Here is a 19,355-nt window from a genome sequence, read left to right as displayed (position 1 = left end):
TTTCTGTGTATTTTTTTTCCAAGCCGGGCGGGCGGAGGGAGGAGAGTAACAGGGTGAGGGGGGCTGACCCCCACCCCACGACGGTGTGAGGCTGGCGCCCAGCTCCAGCGCTGCGCAGGCATCTCGTGGCCCGACGCCTGACCGCCAAGCCTGCCGGCGCGCCCTGATCCCCAGGGCTGCAAGGTCCAGGGACGCGACGCGGTCCAGACGCCCCGCGCCGCGGTGGGGTGGGGGAGGGCGGGCCTGGGCGCGCGGGCAGGGGCGCAGGCGCGGCCCCGCCCCCCGCGCGCGCCGGGGCTTTCCCCGCTGACGCAGCGGAAGCGCTGCCCATATATGGACCGATTCAGCCTAGTGACGCGCCGGCGGTCTCCGGGCAGATTCCGGGAATCCCCTCCCCCGCTCTGCCCGGCAGGGCCGGGGCGACGGGAAGGGGGCCGGGATTTTCCCAGGCGGGCTATTGCTTGGGCCCGGAAAGCCCCAGGCCTGGGTCCAGAGCGTCCCTGGGGAGCGGCCTGCCGCGCTCCAGGGTCCCAAGACCTCAGCCTAATGTCACCACTGCTATCGCCTCCCCCATCGGACTGGCGTCCGCGCCCGAGGCCAGGCGCGCCCCGTCCGTCCAGACCCCGACTGGGGGTGGGGATTTGCAGGTTGCGCGTCCTTGCGGCCACAGTCCACTCCGCCCCCACCCCTCATCAGGAAGGGCGGCGCCCGCCTGCCAGTTTCCCGTCTCGGTGCCAGGCCGGGAGCAGGGCGGCTGCCAGGTCTGGTCCTGCCGGGGCGGCCGTCACTGGGGCCGCCCTGAGCGCGCGGCACGCCCCCGCGGCTGGAGCGCCCCCTGGGACCCTGGCTGGTTTCGGTGCGGGGAGGGTTGCCTGAACATCCCGGAGGGCTCCCCCAGGCTGAGCGTCTAACTTTGACACGTCCGGGATTGGAAAAGTGACAGCAGCTGGGAGCGGGACGCAGCGGACGAAAAGACCGAGGAAGCGACCACCCAGATGCGGGCCAGGACAATATAAACTTCATTTGTAAAAAGAATGAACGAGAAACTCCAGTGGTTTAGGGGCTCTTCAGACAAGTTTTGGTTTTGGTCTTGGGGGATCACACCTGGGGGTGCTAGGGCTTAGTCCTGGCTCTGCCCTCAAAGATCTCTTCTGGGGTGGGGTAGACCATCTGGGGTGCCAGGGATCAAACTTGGGCCTGCCACATGTAAGGCTACCTGCTGGCCTAGCGCTCCAGCCCAATTTAGGAGATTTGAAACCGCGTCGGAAAATTCCTGGGAACATCAGAGTAGATTTCACACGCAGAGTTCCCAATCTCAGGAAACAACAGGAAGTTACTAGCCAGAATGGAGGGGCTCAGAAGGGGGAGATAAGGTCCATGAGACCAGGGGAGACAGTCCAGATCCTGGGAAGGAGGATCCGGTCCTAACAATTTAGGGGGAGATCCCTGGCCTTTGAGGGTTTTATGCATCCAAGTCAGGTATGTGGACTTGGGATCTCAGAGAGGGATGGGATCTCAGAATGGGATCTCAGAGAGGCCAGGCCCCAAGTCTCAACACAGCATCAAGCGCATCCAATGACAATGGCGTGTACCAGTACCGGAGTGATAGTACAACGAGTAGTCCATTTGCTTTGCACGTGCCAGACCAGGGTTTGATCCCCAGCATCCCATATGGTCCCTTGAGCAACAGCAGGAGTAATTATTTTTTTTTCTTTTGGGGTCACACTCGACGATGCACAGAGGTTACTCCTGGCTCTGCACTCAGAAATTACTCCTAGCGGTGCTCAGGTGACCATATGGGATGCTGGGAATGGATCTCAGGTCGGCCGAGTGCAAGGCAAATCCCCTACCCGCTGTATTATTGCTCCAGCCCCAGGAGTAATTCTTGAGTGCAGAGCCAGGAGTACCCCTGAGCATCGCCGGGTGTGACCCAAATATTGCCCCCCCAAAAAAAAACAAAAAACGAAAAACAAAAATCAAGGGTGTGCACACCCACGGGAATAATGCCACAGCTCTTTCCACCCATAGCTGCAGCATTTCCAATCTGGGGAGCACGGCAGACTTCAGGACCGTGTGTGTGCTTGGTTCTGCTATCAAGACAAAGTTCAACCCCCGTTTCCATCGACTAGACTTAGCGCCCAGCCCCCACAAGTCGCCAAATTTTCCTGGGAACTAACCCATCAACTGGACCTGGAGCTTCTCGCTGAATGATTCCCATTTTCCTAATGAGCATTGGCCCCCCCCCCCCCCCCGGCTGGCTTTAGAAGTGCTGCCCTCGTGTGGCCAATTTTCAGGATGGCGAGCATTCTGGGGGCTGACTGGTTTAAAAGGACAAGTAGTCTCCCCATGGCACACTTCTCAGGCTGAGAAGATGCGCGGGTGGAGCGCGGTTGGTGCTGGGGAGGCGTGCACGCGGTGCAATGCTGCCACCTGGTGGTAGAATGTGGTACCCGCAGCAACTTCAGTATTACAGACCGGAACAGGGCGGAAAGGTGGGAGGGGGAGGGGGCGAGGCGCGCGGGGAGCTGTGTACCTGCGTTCTGAAGACAGACCACAAAGACACGGATTCACATCTAGCCCTAATACTTTATTGACTCCTTCTAGGCCTGTGCTGTGCGACGTGGGCTCCAGAGTCAGGGTCACCACCATTCACCAGCTTCGGAGAATCCCTCTGCAGGAAGAGCCTGGAGTCGGAGGGCGGGTCTGGCCTCTCTCTGTGGACAGCGTGGATGCCCAGCGCGGTTGCAGGTGGGCAAAGGGCCAGCCTAGTTGTGTTTGGAGAAGTATTCCTTGCTGTCATCCACGTTGGGCTTGATGGTGTCACTTCCGGGCTTCCAGCCAGCCGGACACACTGTGGGGAGACAGAGGGATTCAGGTGCAAAGCAGGGCAGGGGAGGGGGGAAGAGGTCAAATGGGTGCTGAGCTGCAGGACAGCAGAGCCTGGGAGAGGGGCTGGAGTAGTAGCGCGGGGGGGGGGGGGGGGGGGGGGAGGGGAGGCGCTTGCCTTGATTCGGCCAATCGTGTTTGATCCCCCCATGGCCAGACCCTCTATGGTCCCCCAGTCCCCACCCGGTGTGATCCTAGAGTGCAAAGCCTGAGCACTGCTGGGTGTGCCCCCCATCCCGTGCAGTGGAGGGAGAGAGGGAGGGAGAGGGAAAGAGAGGGAGGGAAAGAGAGAGAGAGAGAGAGAGAGAGAGAGAGAGAGAGAGCTGGGAGAGCCAGGCCAGGAGGCCAGGTAGGGACAAGAACTAGCCAGAATGACAAAAGCTCTGACTAAAGCTCCCCAATCTAGTCCCATGGCATAATTTTATTTTCTTTTTGTCTTGGGGCTTCACCTGATAATGCTCAGGGGTTACTCCCGGCTGTGCACTCAGTAATTCCTCCTGACAGTACTTAGGAGACCCTATGGGACGCTGGGGATAGGACCCAGGTGCACCATATGTTAGGTAAGTGCATAACCCACCTTTCTGGCTGGTTCTGACTGATTTTGTTAGTTTTATTTGGTTGATTTGGGGGAACACACCCAATGACGCTCAGGGCTTACTCCTACACTCAGGGATCACTACTGGTGGGGCTTGGGAAACTTATGGGGTGCTGGGGATTGATCCTGAGTTGAATGTATGTCAGGCCAGCGCCTTACCCACTATGCTATCCTCTGCCTCTCTGGCGAACTTTTATTGGGGGGCTGGGGGTGGGGGTCGCATTCTGTTCCAGTGGTGTTCAAAGTTCACTCCCAGTAGTGCTAAGAGGACCATGTGAGGCTGGAGAGAGAACTGAAGCTCTTACATGGAAACATATGCACCAGCCCTGAGACATCTCCCGGGCCCTGATTTTTTGGGGGAAACATTCCCAGCAGTGCTGGGACGCAATTCCTGCCTCTGCTCAGTGACCCTGGGGAGCCAGGAGCCAGCATGGTGCTCCAGCCTGAAAGCATGAGCTTCCACCCTTTGACTGACCTCCTGACTGGGCCCTAATGCTTTTGTTGGAGTTCACACCCGGAGGTACTTGGGGATCATCCCGACCTCCATATGCATGGCCCATGCTCCAGCCCAAGGATTTCTTTCTCCCCTCCCCCCCATTTTTTTGCTTTTTGGGTCACACCCGGCGATGCTCAGGGGTTATTTCTGGCAGTGCTCGGGGGACCCTATGGGATGCTGGGAATCGAACCCAGGTCAGCCGCATGCAAGGCAAACGCCCTACCCGCTGTGCTACCACTCCAGCCCCTCCCCCTTTTTAATAAAGAGTTTTTCTTTGTTTTGAGGCCACAGTTGGCGATACTCAGGGGTTACTCTTAGCTCTACACTCAGGAATGACTCCCTAGTGGGACTTGGGAGACCATACAGGATACTGGGGATTGAAACCGGATTGGCCTAGCCACTAACCCCTATAAGGCAAATGCCCTACCCATTCAGGTTCAGGCCCAAAGACCTTATTTTTTCAGGGGGAGAGGGTGTGGTTTGGACCTGGTGGTGCTCAGGGCTTACTCCAGGCTCTGTGCTAAGTGATCATTCCGAGGGTGGGGGTGACTCACGGGACAATATGGGGACCCAGGGATTAAATTGAGGTCGGCTGCATGCAAATGCCCTCCCTGCTTACTATTGACCTGGCCCTGTTTTAATTATTTTTGAAGCTTTTTTATTTTTCAATTGTGAAGAACACAATGGGTCCCCATCAGGGGGTCTGGGTCCTTCCCAGAGGAGCCAGGGGGACAGGCCACACCCGAGAAGCAGCCCAGGTATAAGGCGTGTTCTCTGCCACTTGCCCGCATTTCTGTTTCCCATCCTTTGAATTCTACCCTTTTTGGGGGAGAGGAGGCACTTCTGGCAATGCTCAACATTTACTCAAAGCCCAGGGGAGGGGGCCGGAGTGATGGTACAGCAGTAGGGCGTTTGCCTTGCATGTGGCCAACCCGAGTTCAATCCCCAGCATCCCATATGGTCCTCCAAACACCACCAGGAGCAATTCAGAGTGCAGAGCCAGGAGTAACCCCTGAGCATTGCTGGGTGTGACCCCACCCCCCAAAAAAAGCCCAGGGTGGAAGGAATTGAACCCAGGTTGGAAGGAATTGAACAGGGTGGAAGGAATTGAACCCAGGTTGGCTACTTGCAAGGCAAGTGTTACCTACTCTTCTCTTGCCCTGGCCCCTCACTCCCATCCTATTAGGACCAGAAAGTACAGGGCAGAGGAAGCCTTGTATCCCACAAAGTCCGGTTTGACCCGTGAGTTTTCCCTGGAGCACCATCCTGGTCACTCCTGAGCACAGAGCCAGGAATAGCTCCTGAGCACTGCCAGACCAAAAATAGGGCCTGAGGAGGCAGTCCATAGGGGAGGCACTTGCTTTGCACGTGGCCAACCTGGGTTTGATCCCTTGTGCTGCAGATTCCCAAGCACCACCGGAAATGATCCCTGAGCGCAGAGCCAGGAATAAACTCTGAGCACAGCTGGGTGCGGCCCCCAGCCAAACTGAACTCTACTCTGCTGTCCTTTTGCCCATCTTCCTTCCCATCCTGCTGGATTCCAGGTCTGGCCAGGCCCTCCTACGCTGGACCGAGGGGCCCTGCTCACCTTCCCCATGCTCATCCGTGTACTGGAAGGCCTGAACCAGCCGCAGTGCCTCCTCCACCGAGCGGCCCACGGGCAAATCATTGACAGTGATCTGGCGGAGAACACCTTTGCCATCGATGATGAAGAGGCCCCTGGGGACAGCAGGGTCACAGTGAGGGGGGGTGAGGTGTGAAGTGGGGGGGTTCCTAAGCCGGGCTGAGCTTGCCCCCCCTTACCTGTAGGCAATGCCTTCATCTTCCTTCAGCACCCCATAGTCGTGGGACAAGCTTCTGGTGACATCGGCTATCAGGGGAATTTTCAGGGGGCCCAAGCCTCCCTCCTTCCGGGGGGTGTTGATCCTGGGTGGGGTAGGGGCGACAGGGCTGGGACCTCAGGCTGCCTGGCCCAGAGGGGCCCCACAGCCCCAAAGCCCCAGGCACGATAAGACTTTGGAGTCGCGTGTGCTGGGGGTTAGAGATAAGGGACTCTGTGGCAAGGCGCGGGTGCCTACCGCACGCTGAAATAGTTGCAGGTGCTAGGCCGGCCTGGGGATTCACCTGTGGGGGTGGGGGGGCCTCCCCAAGCTGGCGGGGTGCAACCGCCTTCCCCAGCCTCTAACAGGAGGTGCGACATTCATGAAATCCCTTCTGGAACTAGGGCGGGGAAGATCCCCGCCCCCCCCATAGGGGTTCCCAGAGGGCAGGAGCCTGGGAGAACCCCACCCCCCACCCCGCCGTCCTACCAGGCCAGGTGGGTGAACTGGGAGTCCACGGAGACGCCCAGCACCTCGCAGCCCAGCTTGCGGAAGGCGTCCGCGTGCTCGCTGAAGGCGATGATCTCCGTGGGGCACACGAAGGTGAAGTCCAGCGGGTAGAAAAAGAGGACCACGTACTTCCCTGCGGGGGGGGGCAGGCGGGGAGGCGCGTGAGGCCCCCGCGAGCCCCACCTCTTTCCCGCGCCCCCCCCCCTTGCCGCGCCCCCTCACCTCGGTAGTCCGACAGCTTCACCTCCTTGAACGCACCGTCCACCACTGCGGTTGCCTGGAAGTTGGGGGCCGGCTTCCCGATGTGCGCGTTCCCCGAGGCCATGGCTGCAAGCCGAGCGCCCCCCCCCCCCACGCCGGGTCAGCGCGCCCAGTAAGGGCCTTTGTCCTCCGGGCTCGGGGCCACGCACGCCACGCGCGCGCGCGCGGTCCCCCCAACCCCCATCCCGGGACCGAGCACCGCCCCCACCCAAAGGAGCCTTCCCGGAGGGAGGGAGGCACCGAGTCCGTGCATCCCACAGGCTGCGGGCAAGGGGGATTCGCCCTTCTTGGCACGGCCGGGGCGCCCCCGGAGGGCCGGCGCCGGCCAGCCGCGGCCTGGACAGGCCTTGACCTCGGTTTCCCCGCCCGGACAAAGGCGGCCACTGCAGTGGCGCAGAACAAAGCCCGCGGGCGCCCGGGCGGGAATGCAGCCGCCGCTCGCTCCCGCGGGATGGGCCTTCTCCATCTTGGGGTGCACGCCCCGTGCAAGGGGGTCTCTACCTGCGTGGGTCAGGGCAGGACGCGCGGATCCGCGGGAAGAGCGCCGAGGACGCGCGGGGCGCGGGGCCCTTTATAGGCCGCCGGAACCATGACGCGCAGGGCGGGGGGGGCGGCCCGGGCGGCTCCACTGCAGCCGCCGGGGAGGGGAGCCCCGGGCTGGCTCCACCGCGCGCGGGGTTCGGGCCCCGAGCGCGCCAGGGGGGCAGTTGGAGCCCGGCATGGGCCGGAGCTTGGCTGGGCTGGTTCTGTGGCTGGCGCTGCTGCAGCTGCTGGCGCTGGGGACCCCCTCTCTGTCCTCCCCTGACTATCAGTACTTCGGCTCCCACAGCCAAGGGGATACGTGGGAGCAGCTGAGGCTACAGAACCAGGACAAAGGTAACCCCCAGAGTATGTGAGGCTCCGCGCTCAGCGGCAGAGACTGCGCCCCACCCCCACCCCCAATCCCAGTCTCTGCTCCGCTTTGCACCTGGCGCGGATCTTTTTCTTTTTCCCCTCTGAGGCTCAGTATTCTCCCGGGTGGACTTGAGTAGAGACAGGGCGGAGAGGGAGGGGACACCAGGGACACCCCTGCAGCCAGAGAGTGCACAGTAGTTGGGGGTGAGTAACTGCCTGCAGTTGGAAGGATGGGAAAAGCTCCCCCCAAAAGCCAAGATTAGGGGGCAGGGTGGCGTCGAGCCTGTAGGATCCTGAAAAAGGGGCCCTCGCCCTGGGGTGGGGAGGGCGGGAGGGGGAGCCCTGGGCAGCTGAAGATCAGGTCTGACCTGCTCCTGGCAAGAACCCAGTCCAGGGCATCTGATAAGGCTCCTGGCTGGAAGTCGCACCCAGGGGATCCTAATCACCATTTGGGTTCTGAGCATCGCCAGGGCCTGGAGGTGTCTGGACACCAGGTATTAACCTTCCCACCTGCCGGGGTCAGGTGGCTGTAAGCCGCTGGGCAGGTCAGTCATGCTCAGAAGCACCCAGGGGCTGGAGACACACACATCTGGACAGGCTGCCCCGACTGGCTGGCGCGGTGGGAGGGTCGTTTTGGAAGGGGACCCCTAGGAATGAGAGCTGGGAAGGGCCCAGCAGGCAGCTCTCCTGGCTGGTGGAGAGCAGCTACATGGACCTGTGGTTACTTGGTTTTTGTTTGGGGGCCACGCCCAGAGGTGTTCAGGGGTTACTCCTGGAGCGGCGCTCAGGAATCACTCCTGACAGCGCTCAGTGGACCCTATGGGGTGCCGGAGATGAACCCAGGTTGGCCATGTGCAAAGCAAGCGCCCTCTCCGTTGTACAAAGGCTCCTGCTCAGTGGTCACTTGTCTGCGTTTCTGTCCCCCCTTCCCAGAGGAGGGCATACTGGGGGACGACCCCCCCTACCCGGCCCTCCATCCCTAGTGCTGGACTCCATTCTCGGCCCCTGGGGACGGTGGCACTGTCACTGCGACCTCGGCAAGCAGGAGCGCACCCGCGAGGTGGTGGGCAGCGCACCGGGCCCCTTGTTCATGGACTACGAGAAGCTGGTCCAAATGCGGCCCTGCCGGCTCCAGGATTGTGCCGCCTGCGAACCCGCCGACTGTGACTGAGCGCAGGTGAGACGCACGCGCGGGGCCCCGGGCTGCAAGGAGACGCGGGGACGCGGTGGGTGGAGCCTTTTCGGGTGGGCGGGGCCCGGCACTGGCGCAAGGGGGAGGGGTCCCAAGTCTGAAGCGTTTGAGGAGAATGCAGGAATGGGGACCTGAACCTGGAGGCTTGCTGATAAGCGGGGTGCAGGGAGGGGAAGATAGTGTGTGACGCCCGGGAGGGGCGCGAAGCTGGGGAGAGGCGGGGCACTAAGGACAGCGAGTGAAGGCCCACTGCGACCAGGGAAGTCAGGGTCCTGGCACACAGGGTCGTGGGAGGTGGAAATCTGGCCAAGAGTGGAAAGAGACAACAGAAGAGTATTGAAGGGAAGTATTGAAGGGAGTATTGAAGGGAATGAGGCTTTTTTTTTTTTTTTGCTTTTTTGTTTTTTGGGTCACACCGGGCGATGCACAGGGGCTTACTCCTGGCTTTGCACTCAGGAATTACTCCTGGCAGTGCTCTGGGAACCATATGGCATGCTGGGAATCGAACACAGGTCAGCCGTGTGCAAGGCAAACGCCCTACCCACTATACTATAGCTCTAGCTTCCAATGAGACTGTTTCTGGCGGAGTATGCTGGGTGCAAGTGAGCTTGTATTTTGGAGGACGGAGAGAATAATCGGATCCACTGAAACAAGAGGACAGCAGAAAGAAAGCAGGGAGGGGGCCGGAGAGACAGCTCGAGAGGCTGCATGCAAGACGGGTTCAATCCCCTGCATCCCAGTACAAAGGGACAGACTCCAGAGCTGGGTATAGCACGAGTCCCTGAGGCCGGCAACAGAAAACAGGACCGGAAAGATAAAACAGCAGGAAGGGGGCTTGCCTTGCACGCGGCCAAACTGGGTTCAATCCCCAACATTCCAAAAGGCTTCCAGAACCTACCAGGAGTGATTTCTGAGCGCAGAGCCAGGAGTAATCCCTGAGCACACTGCTCCGTGTGACCCCAAAACACGCACACAAAGAAAAGGAGAAACCTGGGGAGTGGGCCCAGAGAAATGGAGTTGGGAGAACTGGGTTTCATAGAACTTAGGCTGTATGGGGGAGTGGAACCACGAATACAAATGCTGGGTGGCAAGAGTGGCCGAGATTAGTACCAGGAGTTTTGCTCCATGGCTTGGAGGCCAGCCACAAATTCTAGGGGAAAAGGGAGCTCAGATAGAGAAAGTACAGTAAAAGTAAAAGTAAAGGCCCTCCGTTGATCATCAATTTGCTCGAGCGGGCCCAGTAACGTCTCCATTGGAGACTTTGTTGTTACTGTGTTTGGCATATTGAATATGCCACGGGAGCTTGCCAGGCTCTGCCGTGCGGGCAAGATACTCTCGGTAGCTTACCGGGCTCTCCGAGAGGGGCGGAGGAATCAAACTCGGGTCGGCCATGTTGGCTGCGTGCAAGGCAAACGCCCTACCGCTGTGCTATCGCTCCAGCCCGTGGATAGAGAAAGGAGCACCAAATAAAGGGTGTTGGGAGGATCCTCCCAGGATGGGAGATGCATGCTGAAAGTAGACTATAGACCAAACATGATTGCCACTTAATGCCTTTTTTGCAAACCACAACACCCAAAAGGAGAGAGAGAACAAAAGGGAATACCCTGCCACAGAGTCAGGGTGGGTTGGGGGGGTGGAGGGTGGGAGGGACACTGGGACCCGTGGTGGTGGAAAATTGGCACTGGTGGAGGGATGGGTATTTGATCACTGTATAATTGAAACCCAAGCACAAAAATTTGTAAGTCTACAACTGTACCTCATGGTGTTTCACTAATAAAAATTTAAAAACAAACAAACAAAAAAACAAATGCTGGGTGGATGGAGTACAAGCTGGACCCAGCGACAGACCCTTAATACTGGACATGGGGGCAAAATTTGACCACCTGGGTCATGCATTGGTCGAGTTCCTTTGGCCGGGACTCAATGAACCCTTTATTTCATTCTTCTGCCACCAGCCACAGCTTGCAGAGCTCCTGAGACCCCCCCCCCCCAGGGCGAAACTTGGAAGGAGACTCCGCCACCCAGTACCCTCAACCCGCTGCTGAGCCTGCGGCCTTGGGGACTACAATTCCCAGGAAGCCACGAGGCAGAGAGGCGGAGACGTCGGCGTCGGCCGCAAGCCCCGCGCGCTGATTGGTCCGGGGCCAGCGCCGCCGGGGCTCCCGCGGAAAGCGCGCGCCCAGTCCTGCGCCTGCGGAGCTGCTTCCTGCCACTGGGCCTTAGCGGGATGGATCTCAGCGAGCTGGAGAAGGACAATTCGGGCCGCTGTCGTTTGAGCTCGGCAGTACCGGCCGTGTGCCGCCGGGAGCCCTGCGTTCTGGGCATCGATGAAGCGGGCCGTGGCCCGGTGCTGGGTGCGCCCCCGGGCTCGGGTGGCGGAGGCGCGCGTTGGGGCTGGGGGGGGGGGGGGATGCAGTTTCCTTGCGCGGGATGTGAGGGCGCGGTGTGGTGTGGTGGTGGTGGTGGTGTGTGTGTGTGTGTGTGTGTGTGTGTGTGTGTGTGTGTGTGTGTTACACACACATACACCCGCCCCCAGCACTGTAGATAACGACCTGGAGTAGCCCAAAGCAATAAAAGCTTGCGGTTCTGGAGAAATAGTCCAGCACTTAAGGGCCTTCTTGCCTTCCATGCAGCTGGCCCGGAGTTGATCCCCCGCACCCTGTGCCTAACAGGAGCGATCCCTGAGCGCAGAGCTTAGGAGTTAGCCCGGAGCACAGCCAGGTGTGGCCCAGAAACAAAAAGTCGGGGGGCTGATGATGGAACAGTGATGTGACTTCCCCACTTCCTGCTTTCCCAGGCCCCATGGTCTATGCCATCTGCTACTGCCCCCTCTCCCGCCTGGCAGACCTGGAGGGCCTAAAAGTGGCAGGTGAGTCTGGGGTGTTGGGCCCCCGTGAGGAAGTTCCTGGGGGTGTGTGGGGGGGTGGCAAACTGGATCGCCAAAAACGAGCTGCAGCCCTTCTCTTCCTCCCCTCCTCCCAGACTCAAAGACCCTGTTGGAGAGCGAGCGGGAGAGGCTCTTTGCGAAGATGGAGGAGGACGGAGAGTTTGTGGGCTGGGCACTGGACGTGCTGTCTCCAAACCTCATCTCTACCAGCATGCTCGGGCGGTGAGGGATCCACGGGGGGGCGGGGTGGGGGGCGGCTGGAGGGGAGGGGGCGGGGGGGCTGGACATGGTTGAATGGGGTCTCTTTTCCTTCACAGGGTGAAGTACAACCTAAACTCACTGTCCCATGACACTGCAGAAGGGCTGGTGCGGTTCGCCCTGGACCAGGGTGTGAATGTTACCCAGGTGAGCCAACTATTGGCCTGCCCCCATTTGATTGATGGCGACGTCGTCAAATGAGAGAGTCAAAGAGCTGTGGGAGGGGCTGGAGTGATATTACAGAGGGTGGGGTGTTTGCCTTGCACGCAGTGGACCAGGATTCGATTCCCAGCATCCCATATGGTTGTCCCCTGAGCACCGCCAGGACTAATTCCTGAGTGCAAAGCTAGGAGTAACCCCTGTGCATTGCTGGGTGTGACCTAAGAAGTCAAAAAACCCAAAGAGCCGTGGGACGGCGGGAGCGATAGTACAGCACAGGGAGGGCACTCGCCTTGCTCCTTACCGACCTGTTCTATCTGTGACATCTCATCTGGTCCCCCAAGTCCCACCTAGAGTGATCCCTGAACATACAGAGCCAGGAGTAAGCCCTGAGAGTGGCACCCCAGCCTCCCTCTACCAACAGAAAGTATCATTGAGCTGGAGAACCCCAGAAATACACACTGCTACTCTCGACTAATTAGCCTTTTGCCTACCTTAAATCCAGCCCCCTGTACTTGGCGGAGCCCCCAGGCTCCCCCGCGTCAATCTGATCTCTACCCCAGTGACTTTGTGTCTGCAGTAAATCTCACAGCCCCACACCTCCCATCGCCCAGGACACCGTCCCCCTCCGGGTGGCCCGCCTGTCCTCCCTCCCCCAACCCCCTGACAATCTGTTTCCCATGTCTCACGCACGTAGTCATCGCTGGAAAATGTAAATCTCGACATTTAATTTTCTGATCAGAGTGGTAATTAAATCAGGAGAATTCACAGGCGAGTGAAGGAGAAGGAGATTCAGTTATCAGCAAGAAGTTGAAATTGGCACTGACTCAGCACCAGGGCGTAGCATGGGGTGACTTCAGAGACACGCTCCAGGTTGAGAGGGGATTGGCTGAGGTTCGGGGGGGTCCTGCACTCAGGGCTTATGGGGATACACATAGATGGTGAGGTAGCAAATAGATAAGAAAGGGGGTTTGGAGCCGGAGCAGTAGTACGGCCGGTAGAGTATTTGTCTTGCATGCAGCTCTCCCTGGTTTGATCCCTGGTATCCCCCGAGGAGTGATCTGCCAGGAGTGATCCCAGAGTTCAGAGCCAGGAGTCACCCCTGAGCATCGCCAGGTGTGATCCAAAAACCAAAAAAGAAGTTGGGGGGAGATTTTCTGGCATCCCAACTCAGTCCTACCCCAGGACCTTTGCACCAGCTGCTCCCCTGAAGCCCCTTTCCCACATTCGCACAGGCTCATTCCCTCACACTTGCGTTTAGAAGATGCTACTGACCCCAGAGACTTGCCCTAAGGACCGTCGGCACAGTTAGAAACTATGGCAAGTGCGTCACCCAAGAAATGGAGGTGCAAGTTTGATGCCTCGTGTTGGGTGTTTCCCCACCTGCACCACTGGGTATATAACCCTGGTGACCCACAAGCACGGCTGGGTGTGATCCCTATAAAAACACTGTCACTGTCCTCCCGTTCATCGATTTGCTTGAATGGGCCCAGTAACCTCTCCATTTTTGAGACTTGCTACTGTGTTTGGCATATTGAATATGTCATGGGTAGCTTGTCAGGCTTTCTGTGTGGACGAGATACTCTCAGTACCTTGCCGGGCTCTTCAAGAGGGGAGGAGGAATCGAACCCAGCTCTGCCGGTCTGACTGCACGCAAGGCAAATACCCTACCACTGTGCTATCGCTCCAGCCTCCGTATGAATAAAGGGTTTTTTTTTTTTTTGGTGGAGGAGGGCACACCTGGCAGTGCTCGGAGATTCCTGCTCTGTGCTCAGGGTTCACTCCTGGCAGTGCTCAGGGACCATGTGGGATGCCAGGGATCAAACCCAGGTCAGCCATGTGCAAGGCCAGAGCCCTCCCCGCTGTACTATCGCTCCAGCCCCAAAACAAATTTTTTTTTTTTTTTGCCTTTTTGGGTCACACCTGGCGATGCACAGGGGTCACTCCTCACTCTGCACTCAGGAATTACCCCTGGCGCTGCTCAGGGAACCATATGGGATGCTGGGAATCGAACCTGGGTCGGCCGCGTGCAAGGCAAACGCCCTACCCACTTTCTATTGCTCCAGACCAAAGCAGTTCGTTTAAGAGTGAAGAAAGCTCCATGAGCACAGCACATGCTTGGTGTACAGGGTTTGATCCCCAGTATTCAGTGGAGCGCCCCCACCCCCCCCCACTTTTCTCCACTGAGCCTTTTGTCTGCCAAGTGTAAATTTGACCCATTCCATTCAGGCACCTACCACAAGTGACTCATACTTGGGTGTGGCTTAATTAGCACCAATTGTGGCATTGAGATTAGGGTGTTTAAAAGGCTTCATCAGGGGCCAGAGGGATAGGACAGGGGGGAGGGTGTTTACCTCACCCACCTCGGACAGGGTTCCATCCCTGCATGTGGTCCCCCAGGCATTGCCAGGAGAGGTCCTTTAGTGCAGAGCCAGGAGTAAGCCCTGAGCACCGCTGGGTGTGGCCCAAAAACAACACGAAAGACTCCATCAGGTGACTGAGAGCTAGTCCAGGGGTTACGTCCCTGGTCCTGGATGCAGCCTGTCCCAGGTCCAAGTGGGGCCTCGCACGTAGACCCTGGACCCCATTCCTCCCACACTCCACACCTCACGCCCTCCCACCCTGGCCAGGGCTGATCCCTAGTGCCCCTGGGTGTGGCCACAAACCCACAAAATAGCGCAGGAAACGAAATTGTAACTCCAGAGGGAGCTTAGTAAGTGCTGGTGGGGTCTCAGGCCCCTGGCTCTTTGGCAACAATGTACAAACACTGAATCATTAGCGCCCTCACCTGAAACATTGTCTTATGTGTTAATTATATGGCAATTTAAAAATAAGTATAGGGCCGGGACAGAGCCCTAGCTGAGTCCTGAGGCCCTGTCCCATATCCCAGACAGCATAGGATCCCCCCATTTCCCAGAAAATCTACCCCTGCGAAAAAATAAATAAAACTGCACACTGGGCGGCCAGGGAGCAGCTAGCCAGTGTGTGTGTGTGTGTGTGTGTGTGTGTGTGTGTGTGTTGGGGGGGGTTCACCCACGTTGCGCCTCCGCCCTGCAGGTCTTTGTGGACACAGTGGGCCCCCCCGAGCCGTACGAGAAAAAACTGAAGCAGCGCTTCCCGGGTATTGAAGTGACAGTGAAGGCCAAGGCCGATGCCCTGTACCCTGTCGTCAGTGCTGCCAGCATCTGTGCCAAGGTGGGCCCGGCAGCTGCACCCTGCCTAGCTCCCCAGCTCCCTGGCGGCCTGGCGGCCTGGGAGGGGGGGTGGCGTGAGGTGCCAGCGCCCACCGGCTCTGCCCGCAGGTGGCCCGCGACCAGGCTGTGAAGAGTTGGAGGTTTGTGGAGGAGCTTGAGGAGTTGGATACCGAGTACGGCTCAGGCTACCCCAATGGTGAGCAGACAGACCTGGCTCGCCCCGCCACCCTGTGTCCCCCTCCCCCCCCAGTGGGCGCAGCGCTGCAGTCCCCGGCAGCAGCCAGTGTGGGCAGAGCTGAATTCCAGCTGGGGAGCTCGCCCCCTCCTCATTCCTCTGAAACCCTGCAGAGGGAGCAGGACTCACCATGGGTGTCGGTTTCTGGGGACCAGCCGGCTGCGACCTGGCTCCGACCTGGTAGTGCTGCACTGTTGAGGCCCAGTGCAGGGGGCATGCAGTGTTGGGGTGCGTGCTCTGGTCCCTGAGCCGTCCCTCACCTCCCTGGGCATTTCTCAAGGCGGTACACAATGCTGGGTGTGTCCTTTTGACATATCCCACTTGCCTGACATGGGGGAAATCAGCCCTGTGGCCATCAGCACACATGAGCAGCGGTAGAAATTCAGTTTTGAGGGAGGAGAGGTAACACGGAGTGCTGGAGCATGGACTCTGCCACCTAGGAGCCCCAGGTCTCACCCCCAGCATGACTGAGTGTGGCTCCAGAATGTTAAAAAGTAATATTAAAAGGGCTGGAGATATAGTACAACAGGTAGGGCTGTTGCTGACCCGGGTTCGATACCAGCATCCCGTATCGTCCTCCAGCACTGCCAGGTGTGATCCCTGAGCACAGAGTCAGGAGTAACCCATGAATGTTGCCAGGAATGGTCCCAAATCCCTCCACCCAAAGGAAAAAGGAAAAGAAATTAGGAAAAACCCCTGTGGCCAAATCTTTTTATAGGATGCTGCATCTGTTCCCCTGGGCACCGCCAGGGGTCACTCTTGAGCCCAGAGCCAGGCAATAGCCCCTGAGCACTGCGGGGTGTGGCTCTTAAACACAGACACTCCGCAATAAGAAAAGGAAGCGGGGAACCTCTAGGCTTTCCGAGACCATGGGATGCCTCGAAGTTGGGGGCTTGGGGCGTCCAGGGTCAGCGAGTCCTGATTGCTTGCTAGAGGCTGAATCATCATAATGGTAATCTAAGGACCAGCCCTTCGCCCCAACTCCTGGCTACGCGTTTTGGGGTGTGTGTGGCAGAGACAGGGCGTCAGCCCGGAAAGCGTGAGTGGGAAGGAAGGGCTGGTATCCGGCTCATATCCTGACACTACATCTGGAACGTAGGCAAAGCAGGGCGGGACACCGAGCATGTGCCGAGACAGAGCCCTGGGAGAGCGCTGAGCCCGGGGGCGTGGCCTGGATGCAGGGGGTGGAGCTTAACTTTCAAGGTGGGGCCTGAGAGCCTCACCTCTGTGGCCCGCCCCCTTGCACCCCTGCACGCCTTCTGCAGACCCTAAGACCAAAGCCTGGTTGCGGAAGCACGTGGAACCCGTGTTCGGCTTCCCCCAGTTTGTCCGCTTCAGCTGGAGCACGGCCCAGAGCCTCCTGGAGAAGGAAGCGGAAGGTGTTCTATGGTAGGTGTTGGGGGAAGAGGGGGCGCCGGGGAAGGCCAGCCACTCCCCTGACCTCCCCCACACCCCACAGGGAGGATTCCCCCACAGAGGAGCAGGAGGGTCTGGCCAGGATCTCGTCCTACTTCGGTGCCAGCTCCCGTGCGGCCCCCCGCCCCCCTCACCGCTTCTTCCGGGAGCGAGGCCTGGAGCCGGCCGTCACGCTCTAGGGCCCACCTGCGTCCACCGATCCCCATGTGTGATTAAAGTGTTGAAGGAAAATGCAGCTTTGGCTGAGGTGGGTGTAGTTGGACCATGCCCAGCGGTGCTGGGTGCCACCAAAAAGACACCTGTGTCCCCTGAGCATCATAGTGGCCCCTGAAAGCAATTTGGACTGGAGAGGGGCTTCAGGGCATAAGATGTCTTGCAGGTGGTCATGCGGCTAGTCCAGTTGGATCCCCAGCGCTGCCACCAGTCACTCCTGCATACAGAGCCAGGAAAAACGTTCAGCACTTCTGGAATGTTCCAGTCATTCTTGGGGCCGGAGAGATAGTTTAGCAAGTGGGGCACTTGCCTTGCACAAAGCTGACCTGGGTTTGATCCCCGGCACCCCATAGATTACCACGAGGACCGCCAGGAGTAACCCCTGAGCATCACCTGGTGTCACCCCAGAACAAAAACAATCATTCTTCTGAGGACAATCCTAAGGATTCCCTCCAAATTCCTCTCAGTTGTCCTTAGCTCACCCCGTCCCAGAGGGCCTCACTGTGTCCTGGGCCCCGCAGGCTTGCCCTCCTGTCCTGTGTGCAGATCCAGGCCAAGAACTCTGCCTGGTACACCCCGTGGGAAACCACTGGGCCCTCACCCCGTAGCATCAGGTTCAAGTGCTGCCTCCTGGTGCTCAAGGTCGACTGTGATTCCTGTCTCATGGAGCCTGTCCAGCAAGAAATGTCCTCCTGGGCCCACCATGCCTCCTCCCTGCTTCTCTTCCTTGCTGCCCATAACACTGCGGTGCTGATGGCCAGGGCCCCACATGTGCATTTATCTATTTGCTGAGTTTTAGGCTTTTTTTCTCTCCCTTTCTCGCTGCAATGAGTCACAGCAGTGACATGACTGGCTTGTTTGCACACTTGTTGACATGTGAGGTGTTGGATCAGCTCAAACATTTGTGCCTGCTTGGTACTGATGGAGGTGCCAGGGGTCAGACTTAGGGCCTCATGCCTGCAAAGGTGGGTACCCTTCCTGGAGGCATCTCCGTGCCCCGGATAATCCATTCACTAAGGACTAATTCCAGGTCCTTGGTGGTGCTAAAGGTTGGTCCTTCCCCAGCTGGAGGTAGGGGGGGACTTTTTTTTTTCTGGTTGCGAGGGTGTGGTCATATCCAGCGATGCTCAGGGGCTACTTGTGGCTCTGCACTCAGGAATTACTCGTGTAGCTGCTCAGGGAACCCCGTGGGGTGCTGTTGCTGTGGAAAGGCTACATGTGGCTTCCGCCCAAGTGTTCCCCATTGTGGCTCTTGGCCAGAGCCAGTGCTAACCATGGAGTGGTTGAATGAAACATCAGGGTGCTTGTCTTGCAGATAGCTGGTGTCTTCAGCAACATGAGCTTCACTGGGGTGGCCTTGGAGGACCCCAATAACTCAGGGCTCCAGCAGTACCACATTGTCACACACTTGCACTGGATCATGCTGGGGTAGCCCATATGCCCTGAGAACAGAAGGGGAGCCTGCGCCCTCTCCCCCACAAAAATAAGAGAAACCAGAACAAGGATCCTTTGAGGGAGACCCTAGCCCTCACTTCTGTCTGCAGTTCCCTGGCCAGAGCCGCTCAGGGGAGCCCAGGGAGCCCCAGGACTGTGACTGCTGATGACCTGATGTGTGGTCTGGCCTGGACACAGGTGGCCATTGACTCCCTTTGTACGTGGAGCCCAAGGGACCTGCTTCAGTGCTCAGGACACTGGAGGTGCGGGGGGATCTGGCCCAGAGAGGCTGAGTCTTCAGTGCCATCTGGGCTAGGATGAGGGAGTGAGGAGGTGGCTCTGGTAACCCACCCGCTCACACCAAGAAGGGGGCGGCACCTGTGCCTGTCCAGAAGCTGCTTGGAAGGCCTGGAGGGTGGCTAGTGGCTCCTCCCTTGGTTGTCCCCCCCCGTCCCCTAGTTCTGACCCCTCCCCACATTGTCCACATGTTGTTGGCAAGGGCGCAAAGAATAGAAGTCAGTCATTTACACGCTAGTATGATTCATTCTCCAACTCTCTTGGTTTTTTGTTTGTATGGGGCCCACACCTGGCTGTGCTCAGGGTTTATTACTGGCTCTGTGCCCAGGGAGCAGTCCTGGTGGGACCATATGGGGTATTGGGTATCAGATGTAGTCATCCCCATGCCGAGTAAGTGGTTTTTTGGCTGGGCTGTCACCCTACTATCACTCGAGCACTGCGTTCTTTTTTTTTGGAGGGGGTGAGTGCCACATCTGGCGGTGCTCAGGGATTACTTCTGGCTCCACACTCAGAAATCGCTCTTGGTGATGCTCAAGGGGATCCTATGGGATGCTGGGGGTAGAACCTGGGTCAGCCACATGCAAGACCAATGCGCTCCCGCGCTGCTA

At 58.6% G+C, this 19,355-nt stretch overlaps 3 protein-coding genes across 5 annotated transcripts; 2 read left to right on the top strand and 1 right to left on the bottom strand.

Moving 5' to 3' along the window:
- Positions 1 to 2,566: 2,566 nt before the first annotated feature.
- PRDX2 (peroxiredoxin 2) lies at positions 2,567 to 7,194 on the bottom strand. The gene is made up of 6 exons (XM_056119847.1): positions 7,070 to 7,194; positions 6,530 to 6,634; positions 6,287 to 6,440; positions 5,781 to 5,903; positions 5,566 to 5,696; positions 2,567 to 2,851 (listed from the first exon to the last, which is right to left on the bottom strand). Exons 2-6 carry the CDS (start codon positions 6,630 to 6,632, stop codon positions 2,766 to 2,768), a joined length of 597 nt encoding a protein of 198 aa, XP_055975822.1. The 5' UTR covers positions 6,633 to 6,634; positions 7,070 to 7,194; the 3' UTR covers positions 2,567 to 2,765.
- THSD8 (thrombospondin type 1 domain containing 8) lies at positions 7,174 to 8,633 on the top strand. Of its 2 annotated transcripts, none has more exons than XM_056119848.1 (2): positions 7,174 to 7,444; positions 8,446 to 8,633. In XM_056119848.1, exons 1-2 carry the CDS (start codon positions 7,288 to 7,290, stop codon positions 8,631 to 8,633), a joined length of 345 nt encoding a protein of 114 aa, XP_055975823.1. In that variant the 5' UTR covers positions 7,174 to 7,287. The 2 variants fall into 2 exon arrangements, 1 of the variants encoding a protein (XP_055975823.1); XR_008793238.1 differs by having other exon boundaries at positions 7,320 to 7,444; positions 8,396 to 8,586.
- Positions 8,634 to 10,783: 2,150 nt separating this feature from the next.
- RNASEH2A (ribonuclease H2 subunit A) lies at positions 10,784 to 18,394 on the top strand. 2 transcript variants are annotated; one of them, XM_056119846.1, is made up of 8 exons: positions 10,784 to 11,008; positions 11,452 to 11,523; positions 11,637 to 11,763; positions 11,859 to 11,946; positions 15,016 to 15,153; positions 15,261 to 15,348; positions 16,653 to 16,776; positions 18,332 to 18,394. In XM_056119846.1, coding segments are annotated over exons 1-8 (765 nt in total). In that variant the 5' UTR covers positions 10,784 to 10,881; the 3' UTR covers positions 18,333 to 18,394. The 2 variants fall into 2 exon arrangements, with proteins under 2 accessions (XP_055975821.1, XP_055975819.1); XM_056119844.1 differs by lacking the exon at positions 18,332 to 18,394 and adding an exon at positions 16,847 to 17,175.
- The last annotated feature ends 961 nt before the right edge of the window (positions 18,395 to 19,355 follow it).

Source organism: Sorex fumeus, unplaced genomic scaffold (assembly GCF_029834395.1).
Source record: "Sorex fumeus unplaced genomic scaffold, SorFum_2.1 ptg000041l, whole genome shotgun sequence".
Classification (NCBI taxonomy): Eukaryota; Metazoa; Chordata; class Mammalia; order Eulipotyphla; family Soricidae; genus Sorex; species Sorex fumeus.
Note: the sequence above shows the minus strand (reverse complement) of the source record. Positions and strands in the feature narration are given on the sequence as shown.